This window comes from Schistocerca serialis, chromosome 12 (genome assembly GCF_023864345.2).
Source record: "Schistocerca serialis cubense isolate TAMUIC-IGC-003099 chromosome 12, iqSchSeri2.2, whole genome shotgun sequence".
Lineage (NCBI taxonomy): Eukaryota > Metazoa > Arthropoda > Insecta > Orthoptera > Acrididae > Schistocerca > Schistocerca serialis.
The window spans coordinates 8,359,723-8,375,360 of NC_064649.1; the positions used below are offsets into that span (position 1 = coordinate 8,359,723).

Sequence of the window (15,638 nt, forward strand, 5' to 3'; positions counted from 1 at the left end):
CACAAATTCCCAGATACATATTAGTTACCGTACATACGCAATACGTCCCATAGTTGGCAACCACTGACAGACACTACAGATTAAACATATATTAACAGCACAAAAAGCTCATTAAAGGAACATAACAGATATTAACTACAGAAGCATTTAACATTCATAATAATTACAACATTCTCAACAGCAGCCAGAAAGAGAGCAATATTAGCCCTGAGAACAAAAGAGCAGTACAATCAAAACAATCATTAGTATAAGTAAAGTGATTATATACTGAGCATTCACAAAAAAGATGTCAAACCAGAGAACCTACAAATAAATACAAACACGAAGACAGAAAAAAAGGGATAATGCATTTTCCACAACCAGCACCACATCCAGGCCAGCAATATCTACCATACAAAACAAAACAAGCGGTACAATTGTCGAGGAAGAGGAGAATGACGTAGGTGGGACGAGAGGAGGCGCAGGATGGGAAAACAAACTGAAAAACTGTTCTTGCACCTATGTCTGCCACGATGCTCGACAGCTCGTACGCATTCATTCAAGAGAAAGTAGGTAAACTTTCCAGTAAGCTCTGTAGCACCACACAGGTCAGAAAGAACACGGAAAAACTCCCAGCCGCGGCTTCCAAAATAATTTTTCTTCTCCGGCTTCAATCAGGCACCACTTAAGTACGATTTCTCGACAGTAAGAGTAAAACGTGAAAATAAAAAAAATTACAGGCCTTGTCTCGAACTAATAATCATGCAAATCTAGGCTATGTTTTTCACAAAAAAATCTTTGTTCTGTGGTTCAAACAGAAAAAAGTAAAATTTACTTTCCATTTCAAACATCTACTCTCACAGAACAGCATTCTTAAGAAACACTGACAAGCTAACGTAAACATCTACAGAAATTCTGCCAATGCAAGAAATCACATTCCTGAGACTGTGTACTGTTCTGGAGTCTGTATGTGAACAAAGAGAGATGACTTTCCACAACACTTTAGCCAGGAAGGTTAGGGTGAAAGGTTAAAAACTGTCTCGACAACAAAGCTTTACGCATTCTGGCTACGACATTTACAGTTTCGTAAAACGTGGGATCGGCAGCTGCCTCATCTGACAAATTTGAGAACCGATCTCTCCAAACTGCTGGCAGTACGTTACTTCGATTTCTGTTAAAACTGCAGTTAAGATGATTGACCACACTTTTCCTACGGAAATGAACATTTTGTGCATAGTTCTGGTGTCAACGGAAACTTCCGCCTTTTAAATATCTATCCCTTGAGACACTGCAGGTTCATAAATGTGTTTGTGTAACAGGAAGGCAGAATAACTTGTGTGACTGACTCTCATGCTCAATTTACATACTAAAGCTCAGTACACCGAATCCATTTCTGTACACTATACAACATAATATTACGGGCTTAAGACCTTTTGGTGTCGCATTTGACAGTTCTCGGTGAGGACCTGTAGTATACTTTCACTCTATGTAGTACTCTTCGACGACCAAAATTTTTTATTATTTTTCGGTGTGTCTTGTAAATAGGCCAGTTGATTTCATATCTAAATGGTTGCAAACAGGACCCGACACTTTAAATAATTCAACAGCTTGCAGCATTTTCAAGATAAAATTTGTACAAGTATCCATTAACATGATACAAATAAAATACGGGATTAAGCTAGCCACTCGCTCCTTAAGTGAAATGTGAATTTTTCAATATAGGAATCATACAGCCAAGCAGATTACAAATTACAGTTTGGTACACCGACCTACGTTTTGACACCTCCAAGGATGTCTTCATCAGAATGAAATTTTGAGAAACTCTAGAAAATAAAACAGAGAAAATTAAGTATGACAAAAAATTAACCAAGATGACAACTGTCATGACATGCAATGGTTACACTTACATAAAATTACATTGCAAGAAAACAATGGTCAGAGTTTAGAGCTCATATCTCAAGTAAAAAATAAATAAATAAATAAAACACATTCCAGCCTTTGGCATCTATGTCTACCTAGGAATAACAGACAGCGCATCTTGTATTATTTTCGTGGCAGCAATGTAAGCCTCTGGGCCAGTCAGTCTGATGTTATTCCTAGGTAGGCATATGTGCCAAAGGCCGGAACGTGTTTTATTTAATTTTTTGACTCTAGCATATGAGCTCTAAACTCTGACCATTGCATTCTCGCAATGTACTTTTACATACGTAACTACTATATGTCGTGACAGTTGTCATCTTGGTTAACTTTTTTTTGTCATACTTAATTTTCTATGCATTACTTTATTGGGTTTCTCAAAATTTCATTCTGATGAAGACAACATTAGAAGTGTTGAAACTAGGTAAGTGTATCAAAAAGTTATTTGCAACCAGTCGGCTGTGTGATTCCTGTATTGTAACTTGGGTATGATTCCTGAGAAACAGCCATGTTTAAAACTGTGAAATAATCCTCAGAACTAAAACACATACTTCAGTTATGAGGCAGGACATTGTCTAAAAGCATAGCAGTGACTCCACATCTCAACTTTTTAGGTGAGTGGCTACATTTGTTCCTTCCATTTCTCTATTATTTTTATTGCACCAAGGACTTTCCAGAACTACAATAATCAATAATCATCATCTGAAATGTTATGTTGATTTTCGTTTTCAAAAATACAGCTCAAAACTGTAGTAGAATCCTAGTTCTACATAGCAAAATATTTGCTATAAATCATTTGAGTTACATAAGCATAGGCAACTCTCCAAATTCAAGAAAAAATTGTGAACAGGGCAGTAGTGTGTGAAGCTCAAATAAATTTAACTTCCAGCAGCATTAAAATAATAATAACATAACTGATCCTACAAGGCAGACTTTCACAGCTGTCATTGGTTTTATGGACATTAGGTCACCACGTGAGGCACATTCCCTATATGGGCAAACACCCCCACAGGCTATAAATGTGTAGTCAGTTAATTTTCAAACATAATCTCATTAAGAACTGTTGGGCTTCATGGCACAATTATATTTGAAAACTGCCTGACTACTCCTTTAAAGCATCTGACGATTCTTCCACAGTTTGGGATGAAATGTCAGGCAACAGTCTAACGCTCCTAAAGCCGACGTACCTAATAAGTGCCAAAACTTCCGCATTAACAGCTTCACAATAACGAGGCCACAATTGCCAGAATAAAGAAAGTAGCTGCAGCATACGAGAGCTATAGCTGATTTTAAAGTCTATTTGCTACTTTTAAACCTAAGACTCGATCAGATTCATCCTCAAAAAATTAATCCTAAACACCCCTGAAGAAACTACCACCACAGTACACTGAAAAAGTTTCACAACAGTGCTCCGCAAGGACGAACGTAGTCAGCATCCGATTACATTAAGAAATTTTTTGTGACTTGTCTTCGCACACATTTTCCCCCCAAAATATATCTCTAATGAACTGCTGTTGATGGGACACTAAATGTTTCTCTCCCGCCACAATGAGACAATGACATTTGTCGTATACACTGTCGCCAATTTTGAAAGGTGAGTGGAGTTTACGGTCTTGTCGACATCAGACTCGTTAGGTGTGGTACTAGGTCACACGCACAATGTGGCAGGATATCGTACCTGCAGTTTTCAAAGGAACTATCTCGGCATTCGCACAGGAGGAATATAAGAAATCGCGGGAAAAACAACTTCAGACGGCCGAACGGGGATTTCAATTTTGCTCCTCCCAAACGAGGAGAGAAAGAAAAAGACTGAGCACGAGTTCAGATTGGAGAAAGCGCATCCCCTTCCGACAAATCGTCCCGCAATTCACATCCGCCGACTCGGCACTGTCACAGAAACCTAAATCTAGACAGCCGCACGGGAAGGGAGAGGGAAGCCCAGACCGGTAGGACAGGGTGCGAGGAAAATCATCTCTCGTCGGCGAGCGTCGTCACTGCGGCGACCGTGTTTGGTTCGTGTGTGGGAGCAGAGCCAGAGCCGCAGTCTCACCGTGGCGACGGGAAGGTCGTACGTCTCCCGCGCTAGGGAAGGGAGCGTGCGCATGATTTCGGACGGGGTGAGCACGCGGATCTGCTGGTCCGCGGCCGCTCCGCCCGAGTCGCGGTCGTGCCCTACGTGGACCGGCGGGAACGCCGCAGCTGGAGGAGGGGAGGACGGGTCGGGGCCGGTGGGGGGCTCGCCGCCTCCGCCTCCGCCAGGCGCCGTTAGTCGCTGCTGTCGCTGCTGCGGCTGCTGCTGCGGCTGCCGGTGCTGCACCTCGGACTGCGGCGGGGACGGGGCGGCCGGGGCCGGCACGGGCGACGCCGCGGCACCCGGCCCGACCTGCGGCTGTCCCCGGGCGGGCGGCGGCTGCGAGGCGACGGCAGCCGGCTCCTGTGGCACCCGCTGCAGCGGAGATGGGGCCGCGTCGCGCGACGGCGACGGTGCCGTCCCGGCAGACGGCGGCGACTTCCCGCCGACGTCGCGGCCGGCCACTGCACCCGGCGGGCCCGGGGTCCCGGCCTGCTTCGCCACACACACACCCAGACGTACACACTCGCTCACACACGACTGCACCTCCCGCGGCAATCGGCGGGCAGATCGCGACGACTCGAGAGCCGACAACGAGCTGTGTACCGCAGTTACGGGACGGTACAGAAGTCGCTCGTAAATGTAAACGTACCGGCCGTGCCCGAGTTGTCAGTGTGCGACAGCAGGAATGCTCTCGAGTGTAGAGACTGACAAATACTGAACCACAGTAAATAGTAGTGGATGCAGTTGATAACATACTGTACAAATTAGTGTGTCGTGTGTACAAATGTGAGTGAAAAAAAAATGTCAGTGAAGTAATTTGTGCCATTTTGATAACATGTTGTGTATCTCCCAGTTGCCTGTAAAATATACAAGTAACTCCCACACATTGTATGTTTAATTATTATTAAGAACCAAACAGCCCCAATTCTGATTTTTATTCTGAAGAGAGAACTCTTGTCTCCTTACCAAATCCACGAAAGGCAATTAATTTTGCAACATAGAGATTTCACTACAGTTCTGAGAATGTTCTTTAAGGATTAATTCTCACAGTGTACCGACTGACTTCTTGTTGAGACCCAAATAATTCGTGTGAATTGAGGTTGAAAATATTTCGCAAGGTGTTTTTTTTTTTTTTTTTTTTACATCCAGTTCGGACAATCTAGTAACCTTCCAACACTACTTATTTGTTCACTACAGAGACTTACTTCACAAAGGGAGCTAAAATTTTAACCCATCGCTCCACCAGACTGACTTCTCTCAGAACGCTCAGACATGACAGTGGAAGCCAGCCTCCTCAGTGTTTCAGGTTGTGCAAATGGTATTATATCGTGGGATATCTAATGTCCAATAATAGAAAGTTTTCGTGCCAGATCAAATACTCATCACCTTTCAGATGTTCATCCGAAATATTATTAGTATTTCAGTGGACACCTTGCAGCCACTCTCAAAGTGTCTCTCCTGAGGCATTTTTAAAGCACGTCATATTGTGGAGTAAACACATGTGCCCAAAGACAACACACTATTGGTAACAAAGCGAGCAGTAACAGACAAAATTTGAACAAGTGGTCATTTCATTAAGACTGCCACTGCTAATAAGATTACACATAAATCAAGCTTGCCACTGGTTAGAGACATAATAACGTAGACTCTCTGGTATTTTGATTTGGTCTCAGAAGAATTTTATCACTTACATCTCAAGACAGCTGCTAGTCTCCCTCCTATTACCTGGGAATAGGCAAATGACATAACTTTGTTAAAATTGGACTGGACTCGTCAAAACTCCTTTGAGAGCCAAACTGCAAAGTTTGATTGTCTACCTATTTTGTCTCACAAGGAGATCACCCAGCAATAGGATTTTTGTATTTTTTTTTTTTTAATATATTTATGGTATGTGAAAGTCAGACCTCAAATATCAATCCCAACAAACAGTTCGATACCACTCACAAAAATTCTCAAGAAAATCAATTTCGAAGTTCTCCAAACATCTTTAATACCCTAAAGGAGGTGATATCTTTCCACCGGCCATGTGGCTCTGCAATGGTGTGTTCACCCATCACATGTGTGACCTGGGTTTGATTCCCAGCTGTGTCGAATTTTCAAACAAAGGTGCACGTTCAGTGAGCATTTGTGTGAAGAGTAAAATACATAAGGATGAAAAAAAAATTGCAATTACCTTCATTTAAACCATCCTTATAAACAATCTTTAATTAATGATCAGCAATTAAGGCTTTATATTTTAAACAAAAACTGGATTTTTGATTGCAATTAACTAGAAATACAACGACGTGGATTTTCATAAAAATGACAGTTAGGTATGTGTTAATGTATTTGACAAATTTTATATTTGCCATACCTGAACAAAATGGAAGAAGAAATGAAAACAATAATGACTGAAATGAGATCTGGACCAGCAATCCAGCACTACTGATTTTTTTTTCTTTTTTGCCACCTTTATGTATTTTATGCTTCTTAGAAATGCTCAGAGAATACGCACCTTTACTTAAAAATTTGCATCGGCTGTGAATCGAACCCCATAACCCCAAGTGGCAGGTGACAACTCTAACAGAGAACAGTGTGCCTGTACAAAAAATAAGAAACGACCTTAAATCGAGATCTTGAAGATTCTTCGTAAACGTCAAAGTTGATTTTCTTGAGAATTGTGTCAAAGAGCTATGACTGACCGATATTACTGTTCTGAACTACACGTACCACAAATATAAAGAATTACAAAAATCCAATGCCGCACAATCTCCTCGTCAGAAAGAAACGTCTTTTAAATGTTCTGTTTTTAACCTAATGAATAAGGAGATGGACAACTCAAAGATGGCCATTTTAGGAAAGGGATCGACTTTTGCTCCTACACTGATGCCCTTGCCAGTAACATCTTTTGTCGGTGGAATTGAGCAAACTGTTAGAAAATTGCCAGACGACACTAATGAAGAAATAATTAGACAGGAAGTGTGCTGAGCATTAACAAGACCCTGTCCAGAAAAAAAAAAAAAAAAAACAACAACAACAACAACAACAACAACAACGATCCTCATCCGACAAGCTGCATTTCGTAAACCAAAACGATTCCCAGATGGTAGTTCTTCCTGCACACAAAGGTAATGCCACTGTTTTGCTGCCGAGAGATGCCTATGTACAGGAAATGTAGAAGTTATTTGCAAACACAATATACCGTAAGACTGACAAGTGTCCCAAAGAAAAACTGCTTCACTTCTGTACACCATCTCTCTACCCCAGGAAGTTATCAACTGACTGAAGAGGCACAACTCTGAGCCTCCGAGATCGTACGGCCTTACCAAGAAATGTTTCAGAAGAAAGTGGGAGTCTTTAAACCGTGCTCGGGGCAGATTCTAAAAGCACTGACATTTAGACCGATAGTGAGTTAACATAGATGAACCTACTAATAGGTTTGTCAAATATTTAGCTTCATCGTTCATATCTATATGACCGTCATATCCACAATTCAGAAATTTTATTGGTATGTTAAAAACTTTGAAACTTAACAGCTCAGCTCTATTGGTTAGCTTTAACACTATTTCCTAGTTCACTACAGTACCTGCTGTTGAGACTCACACCATCAATTAGCAGCAAGCTGAAGAAGACGACAACATCATTTAAGCATGCGCTAACTCCAGTTACTGTTTATTTAGCAGATAACATTTTGAAAAGACTGATGGTGTTAGCATGGGCACCACACACTCACAAATGGTAGCTATTTTATCTTCAGAGGAGTCTGAAGAAAAATCACTCAACTCTGCAGTTTTAAAATGGAAATAGTTCTGGAAATGTGTCGACGATGCTCGGAGAGGACAAATTGACCGAGTTACCCGAACATCTCGACACCGTGCACCAAAATATCAAATTTACAATGGAACTGGGAAACAAATGGCTTTCTACTGTTTCTGGGTGCATTAGTTCAGTGTACTGTAAGCCCACCAGCAGCAGTTTATACTTGCAGGCATCTAGCTGCCACCGTCCTTCACATACTGCTATTATAGTTAAAGCTTTAGTACACAGGTCAAGAGATATTTGATAAGAGTGGATATACAAAACATCAACTCAAGAGAGCTCTGCTAACAAAGACACGAGACTGACAAAAGATGAGCAAGAAAGATATAAATTCTATGCCCTTTCTACTGTATGTGGGAAATATTTCTTCAAAATTTGCAATAATAATGAAGAATGAAGTCGATGTGATCTCGCTTCCACTGGCCGAGACGAAAAGCGGAGGTATATACGAAATTCCTTGTGAGTGTGGTAAAAAATACAAATGACAAACAATACACAATGTACAAGAACATTGTATTAAACATCAGTAATGCACAGCCTTCTACGGCGCAGTAAATCTGTACGTGGTATTTCCACTGGCCATCCCACAGGATACAGGAAAATTTGGATACTGACCACAGCCTGGGTTTCAATGCTCACGGAAGTTGTCAAAATACAATTAGCAGACGACCTGCCCCAGTGAGACAAGGGCTCGATGCTCGAAAAATCACGGAAACCTCTCATTTCACATCTGTGCTGTCGAAGCAAATACCGCTCAAGTCTTCATTGCGTGACATTCCGGCAAATGTCACCTGTAATAATCGACCGCATACTTCGTAAGCTCTACGGATTTGCTGACTGTGTCAGTTTTGTTTTACTCTTAGGCACATAAGTTTTCTCTCTGACTGACAATCTTGTTACCAACACGTGTGTGTTTATTCCACAGTATCGTGTTAAAGTGACTTAAAAATCATTCAAAAAATCACCTTCTGAATGACTGTAAGCTTGTCAACAAAATATCAGAAAAATAATTAATACTATTGAAGACCCCGGTACCACTTGTAGCAATATAAATCCGATTTTCGATATTGAGTGTAATTATTGGTCAAATTTAAAATTTTTTAAATGTAATCACAATCTACTAATTAACACTTTGCATTCTTTAATGTAGAGTTTGTGTACAGTTGAAAAAAGACCGGAAAACTATTGCTTACTTTTTTTATTACTAGCATTGTTGAAATCAGTAACCCTCCCCCACCCCCAATTCTTTGGAGAATCGAATTCTGGCATGTAAAACAGTTCCAAATGTCTCATTCCTTTACAAATGAGTTAACTGATAATTGCCCTCATTATCAAACAATGGATGAGTGCAGTCAGAGTAATTTGCACTGTTTTAAAAAAAATTCATTTTTCACATATATCGATGTCCATAAATCGTATCTCCTGAACTACGTGTTGTACAATAACATAATTTTGCAAGTACATTTGATGGTGTACATGGATACCATCTGCAAAATAGGTGCACAAATAGAGTTAATGGCAAAGAAGTAATGAACTGAAACATCATGTTTGACTGATATACTGGTGCATGTACAGCAAAATGCTGTAAGTGATACAATATTTTGTTTTCCCTTTCATTATTTGTGTGTGTGTGCGTGTGTGTGTGTGTGTGTGTGTATCTGGCATTCAACAAGGAAAAATTTCATACAGATTTGAAATTAAGTGCCATCAGTTGGAAATCACTAAGTGCTCTCACAGCCAAATACTGGATGAATACAGTCAGGGAAATTTGTTTGCCTCGAGTCATGCTGCTTCAAACAACATACGATTATACCTCGAAATAATTAGCTTACGACAGCAGTTCAGATTTTTGTTGCCTCTGGACGCTGTTTCAACTGGGACAAGGTGTCCATTTAGTAATTTAGGTAACAGAGATGATCCACACCTCATTCACAATTTTAAGGAACTGAATTTTACTATCAGTTGTTTCTGTTTGGAGCACCACATTTCCTTCCTTTCTTCTGTTCAGCACAAATACTCCCTAGAATACCCTCTACAGGCAAGAAACATTCCACTTCATCAGGGGAAAGGTCAAACTTGGCAGGCAGAAACCACACAAGAAGAACAGGCAGCTCAACTTCTTCTGTGCATTTGACAAATCAGAGCCACAAAGACACCATTTTAAGAGACAATAAACATTTAGCAGCAACATACACACAAGCCAACCCACACACATAATGTCCCATCCGGGTAGTTCCAAATGGCTATTTCAGAGATCTTAAAATTTAATACTTATAAAATAACAGTACACACAGCACACAAGTATTGCAACAATGCATCACAAGCGTACACCCTCCTCCAGGCTCATACCACGTGGGAAGCACAAAACTGACTCGCGGAGGAGTCGACACGTAACTGACAGGACAGGAAGATTATTACTGTACAAAAACATAAAGAAAACTAAAAGCTATCAAAGTGGTACACTCGTTATCTGATAAAATACTTATACACCTACGAGAAATATACGTGCCTGCTCTGGCAGCAAAATAAAGTTGCAAAACATTAATACTAAACACAACAAATTGATGTGATACTTGGCAGATATTGTGCTGTAAGATAAGTGTGCAGCCTACTACAGGTCTTCCACTAAAGGGTTAGTCCAACAATCCTTCCACTAACAGGAAAGAAGCAATGTCTAAAAATTTAACCTACTAAGTAGGACAGTCGCTTTAGACTAAACTGTGCACTACAGTTCGAATAAAGTAATTTTGTGATCAACAAAATGTAGTGGCCGGGAGCAGTGTCGCCCGTGTGCAACCGGCCACATTCGACGAGACTACGCAGGTGCCGAGAAAACGAAACAGCTGACGCGCAACTGCAACTGGTCCTACCGCCCCACCCGAAATGTCACTCGTCAGTTAATTTTAATCCGAGCACAAAATTTTTGAAGTATTTTCTGCAGTAACATATACTGTAAAAAAATTGAGCGAGTGGTGACGGCAACGTACTTCCTGGGTAACGCGACCTCTTTCCTCCCGAATGAACAACTTTCGAGGGATCTATAAACTCCAAAATGTCGCCGACTCGCCGGCTGCCGCTTATCGCACATAGGCAAGCGGGATTAGGAGAGGTAGCAGAGAAAAGTCACACGAGAGAAATTTCGGCAAAAAGTAAGAAATTACAGATGTCGAATAATGTTACGTTGGTGACATATGGTGAAAATTTGTGGCAGCAGTACAGAATTCAATAGTTAGAGCAACCGTACTACAGCAGAGAAAAGGTCGGCACGAGGTAGAGCTTCCGAGGGCCGCCACCAAAGACAATGTACCGATGGGGTGGCCCCCTAGATTCGTCAGTAACTATCTAATGCCGTGGATGGGAATTACCCGGCAAAGTCTTATTCCCCTTCCCAATCTCCATACACAGTTACAATTGTATTATTTCAGCAAGTTACAGACTGACAGTTTGAATACTGGAGTTAATTTCTCATGGAGCTTCACTGTGTTCTTAGAAGTACAGGAAGCTGGACAGTGGCTACGCACTAGACATCGGCATCTCTTTCCGTGTAAAATTTCAGTCTATCACTATTCCTCCCGAGGCCCGAAACTGCACCACACACATCCGACCCGCGTACCTGCCACAGAGGAGGCCCACGTTACAGTTCCATCACCACCACAGTAGTCTTGCTCTTCCATTCCTCCTATCAGTTACTCTCACCCCCCCTCCCCCGCACCTGACAGGTCCATTTTTCTGGTCAAATGTTCGAAGATTGTGAAAATGAGATTCCTAACAATTGCACAATGTATTTTTGGCTGAATATTCGTAGCCAAACAAAGAGTGGAAAATGGACAAATAGGGTATCCAATATATCAGGGTGAGATCTGGTTTTGCCAAAAAATAATTAACTGCTTGAAAGTAATCAGTGTAATTATGATGAAATTTATTAGTTATTTGTGAGAAAATTAAGAGCCATTGCTAGCTATGCAAACAAAGTGCCAAAAAAATATCACCTCACAGCAAAAACTGAAACTTCTTTGCTGTCTCTCTATCTACATAGTCTTAACAGTGATAGAATACAGACTGATATTGAATATTACATTTTGTGCTTTCTGAACAAAACTTGAAAGTAAAAATATTTCCAGGAAAAACATATGGTCAAATGTTTTGCGAGATGATTTGTACAAAATTAAAAACGAGAATACATTAGAAAAACATTTAATGCAGCTTCGAATAATGCTCAAAATCCCATTAAGAAAATGAGGTGACGACTGAGAATGCAAAGTTCAATGTTTAAGTTAGAAACTTAGAATTTTAAAGAGTACTAGGGGACGTATGCCTGATGAATTTTCACTCAGTTGTCACGTTATGTCACTAAAATCTGAAGTCACAAATGTGTTACAGAGAACTGAAATAATAGAGTGAAGAGATTATCTGCCTTCCTCAAATAAACTTGCCCAGACACTGCAAAACAATATCACTGCATTGCAGTAAATATACATATTGTGTCAAACTGAACCTGGAAACATTAGACTGGTAAGGACTATAAAGAACCAGGAAAAAATTCAATCATACATTCTAAATTTGCACAATGGTAGACATATTACCATCTGCAAAGCTGAGAGACGGTTCCTAAAAGTTGCTCACCTGCTGCGTCTTCTTCATCCGCTGTGCAGTTCGGTTCTCCCGGGCCATTTGCAGGTATGGCGCCTTACGCTCCGACGGTAATGACCTCCACTTCTTCAGGATCTGTTTCGCTCGATCGTTCCAAGCTGTCAAATTGTAGCAATCGATGCAGACGATTAGTTTCGGGCAGTTTAGGAGCTCGATTTTAAGCTAACACCGAATTTTTCGGTGGTGCGAGGAGGAGATCACGAATCAAATTTCAATTTCTTATTTAGCAAATATCAAAACGAAATAACCTGAGAAGTGGCGACAGAATACAAAATAAATTATACCCAATATCAAACTTTGGTAGTTGAAGATTACTTTCCCGAGAAGTGAAGATAGAATACAGTATAAACTGTACCCAATATCAAACTTTGGTAGTTTGAGATTACTTTCCACTGACAAAGAGTTACGAGATCAGGAACGTGAAGCAAACTGGAAGCAGTTGTCCAGTGAAGTCAGGTCCAGGCATTTCTCCACCCCACCAGAGAAGCATGGCAATACAGCTAACGACAAACTCTTAAGGTTTCCATCCAGTTCACAGTGTCGAAAAACTGTAACACTTCGATAGGTGTTAAGTTTTGTATTAGAATCGATAGTAAGAAGGATTCGTGACAATTTTCTCAGTGGTCACGGTGGCTGCCAACTCAGTTCAGTGTGGCAGTGGCAGACACTCTGGCCAGGTCTGCAGAAGGAAACGATTGCGACTATCGTATCGACAGTACCTGGTCACCTGGGCATACCGGATCCCGTGAGCGGGCGGCCATCCTCGCGTCCACAATTTTTCGCTACTCACCACTGACGAGTAACGCACTTGTCTAGTAATCAGTTTTTAGACAGTGCTACCCTACTGCAAACCTGAGAATGTAGCTGTGATATGAGTTCTGGTGGAAATTGTATTAGTTATGTGAAAGGGGGGAGTGTTGGCAGAAGCTAGGCACAATTTCTTACCAAAAATGTTCTTAGCTGAGTGTGTATAGTTTGTAAGAGATTTGTAAGTGTTATGCATTGTTAAGTTACCAGCAAATACTTCTATTTTTACATTTTAGCTGTTTCTGACTCTGGACAGTAAGTGATTCAAGTGGCTGCACTCACGTTCTACACTCTTCTTGGAAGTCTCAACGGTCATCCACTTCAGTGCCACAAACCCCTCCCCTCTACTTTCCCCTTCCACTCCTTTGCTGTCATTTTTAATCGTATAATTTCTGTGTAGTTTACTGTGTCATATTAGTTCACTCAGGTGCGAACAATTTATGCAAGCACAAAGAAACAACTGTACTAAGTAACATTTCCTTACCTTTTGAGAACGCAAAAATGCTACTCGTATCAAAAAATGTTACATGTAGTAATTTCAAATACAGTGGAACTTGGCTATAACATCGTTCAAACGACCTTCAAAAATTGTGCTGTTATCAACAAGTGTCGTAACAGATTTGTGGCACATAGAAGAGAACAAATTTATTTAGTCTCGTTTTATTTTACATACAGAAAGAAACCTGGTGTTCTACGGATCGGAGCGTGGAATGTCAGATCCCTTAATCGGGCAGGTAGGTTAGAAAATTTGAAAAGGGAAATGGATAGGTTAAAGTTAGATATAGTGGCAATTAGTGAAGTTTGGTGGCAGGAGGAAACCAGAATTTTGGTCAGGTGAATACAGGGTTATAAATACAAAATCAAATAGGGGCAATGCAGGAGTAGGTTTAATAAATAATAAAAAAAAAAATAGGAGTACGGGTAAGCTACTACAAACAGCATAGTGAATGCATTATTGTGGCCAAGATAGACACGAAGCCCATGCCTACTACAGTAGTACAAGTTTATATGCCAACTAGCTCTGCAGATGACGAGATTGAAGAAATGCATGATGAGATAAAAGAAATTATTCAGGTAGTGAAGGGAGACGAAAATTTAATAGCCGTGGGTGACTGGAATTCAAGAGTAGGAAAAGGGAGAGAAGGAAACATAAAAGGTGAATATGGATTGGGGCTAAGAAATGAAAGAGGAAGCTACCTGGTAGAATTTTGCACAGAGCATAACTTAATCATAGCTAACACAGGGTTTAAGAATCATGAAAGAAGATTGTATACATGGAAGAACCCTGGAGATACTAAAAGGTATCAGATAGATTATATAATGGTAAGACAGAGATTTAGGAACCAGGTTTTAAACTGTAAGACATTTCCAGGGGCAGATGTGGACTCTGACCACAATCTATTGGTTATGAACTGTAGATTAAAACTGAAGAAACTGCAAAAAGGTGGGAATTTAAGGAGATGGGACCTGGATAAACTGAAAGAACCAGAGGTTGTACAGAGTTTTAGGGAGAGCATAGAGAAACAATTGACAGGAATGGGGGAAAGAAATACAGTAGAAGAAGAATGGGTAGCTCTGAGGGATGAAGTAGTGAAGGCAGCAGAGGATCAAGTAGGTAAAACGACAACGGCTAGTAGAAATCCGTGGGTAACAGAAGAAATATTGAATTTAATTGATGAAAGGAGAAAATATAAAAATGCAGTAAATGAAACAGGCAAAAAGCAATACAAACGTCTCAAAAATGATATCGACAGGCAGTGCAAAATGGCTAAGCAGGGATGGCTAGAGGACAAATGTAATGATGTAGAGGCTTATCTCACTAGGGGTAAGATAGATACTGCCTACAGGAAAATTAAAGAGACCTTTGGAGAGAAGAGAACCACTTGTATGAATATCAAGAGCTCAGATGGCAACCCAGTTCTAAGCAAAGAAGGGAAGGCAGAAAGGTGGAAGGAGTATATAGAGGGTTTATACAAGGGCGATGTACTTGAGGACAATATTATGGAAATGGAAGAGGATGTAGATGAAGATGAAATGGGAGATATGATACTGCGTGAAGAGTTTGACAGAGCACTGAAAGACCTGAGTCGAAACAAGGCCCCCGGAGTAGACAAGATTCCATCAGAACTACTGACGGCCTTGGGAGGGCCAGTCCTGACAAAACCTTACCATCTGGTGAGCAAGATGTATGAGACAGGTGAAATACCCTCAGACTTCAAGAAGAATATAATAATTCCAATCCCAAAGAAAGCAGGTGTTGACAGATGCAAAAATTACCGAACTATCAGTTTAATAAGCCACAGCTGCAAAATACTAACGAGAATTCTTTACAGACGAATGGAAAAACTGATAGAAGCCGACCTCGGGGAAGATCAGTTTGGATTCCGTAGAAATATTGGAACACGTGAGGCAA

The 15,638-nt window shown here is 40.7% G+C and overlaps 1 protein-coding gene across 1 annotated transcript in view; it reads right to left on the reverse strand.

Moving 5' to 3' along the window:
• Positions 1–15,638, reverse strand: part of LOC126428342 (histone-lysine N-methyltransferase 2C-like) — a 440,767-nt gene that overhangs the window by 303,170 nt on the left and 121,959 nt on the right. The window contains exon 27 of the mRNA XM_050090275.1: positions 12,392–12,516. Coding sequence (XP_049946232.1) covers positions 12,392–12,516 — 125 coding nt within the window. The remainder of the gene's footprint in view (positions 1–12,391; positions 12,517–15,638) is intronic.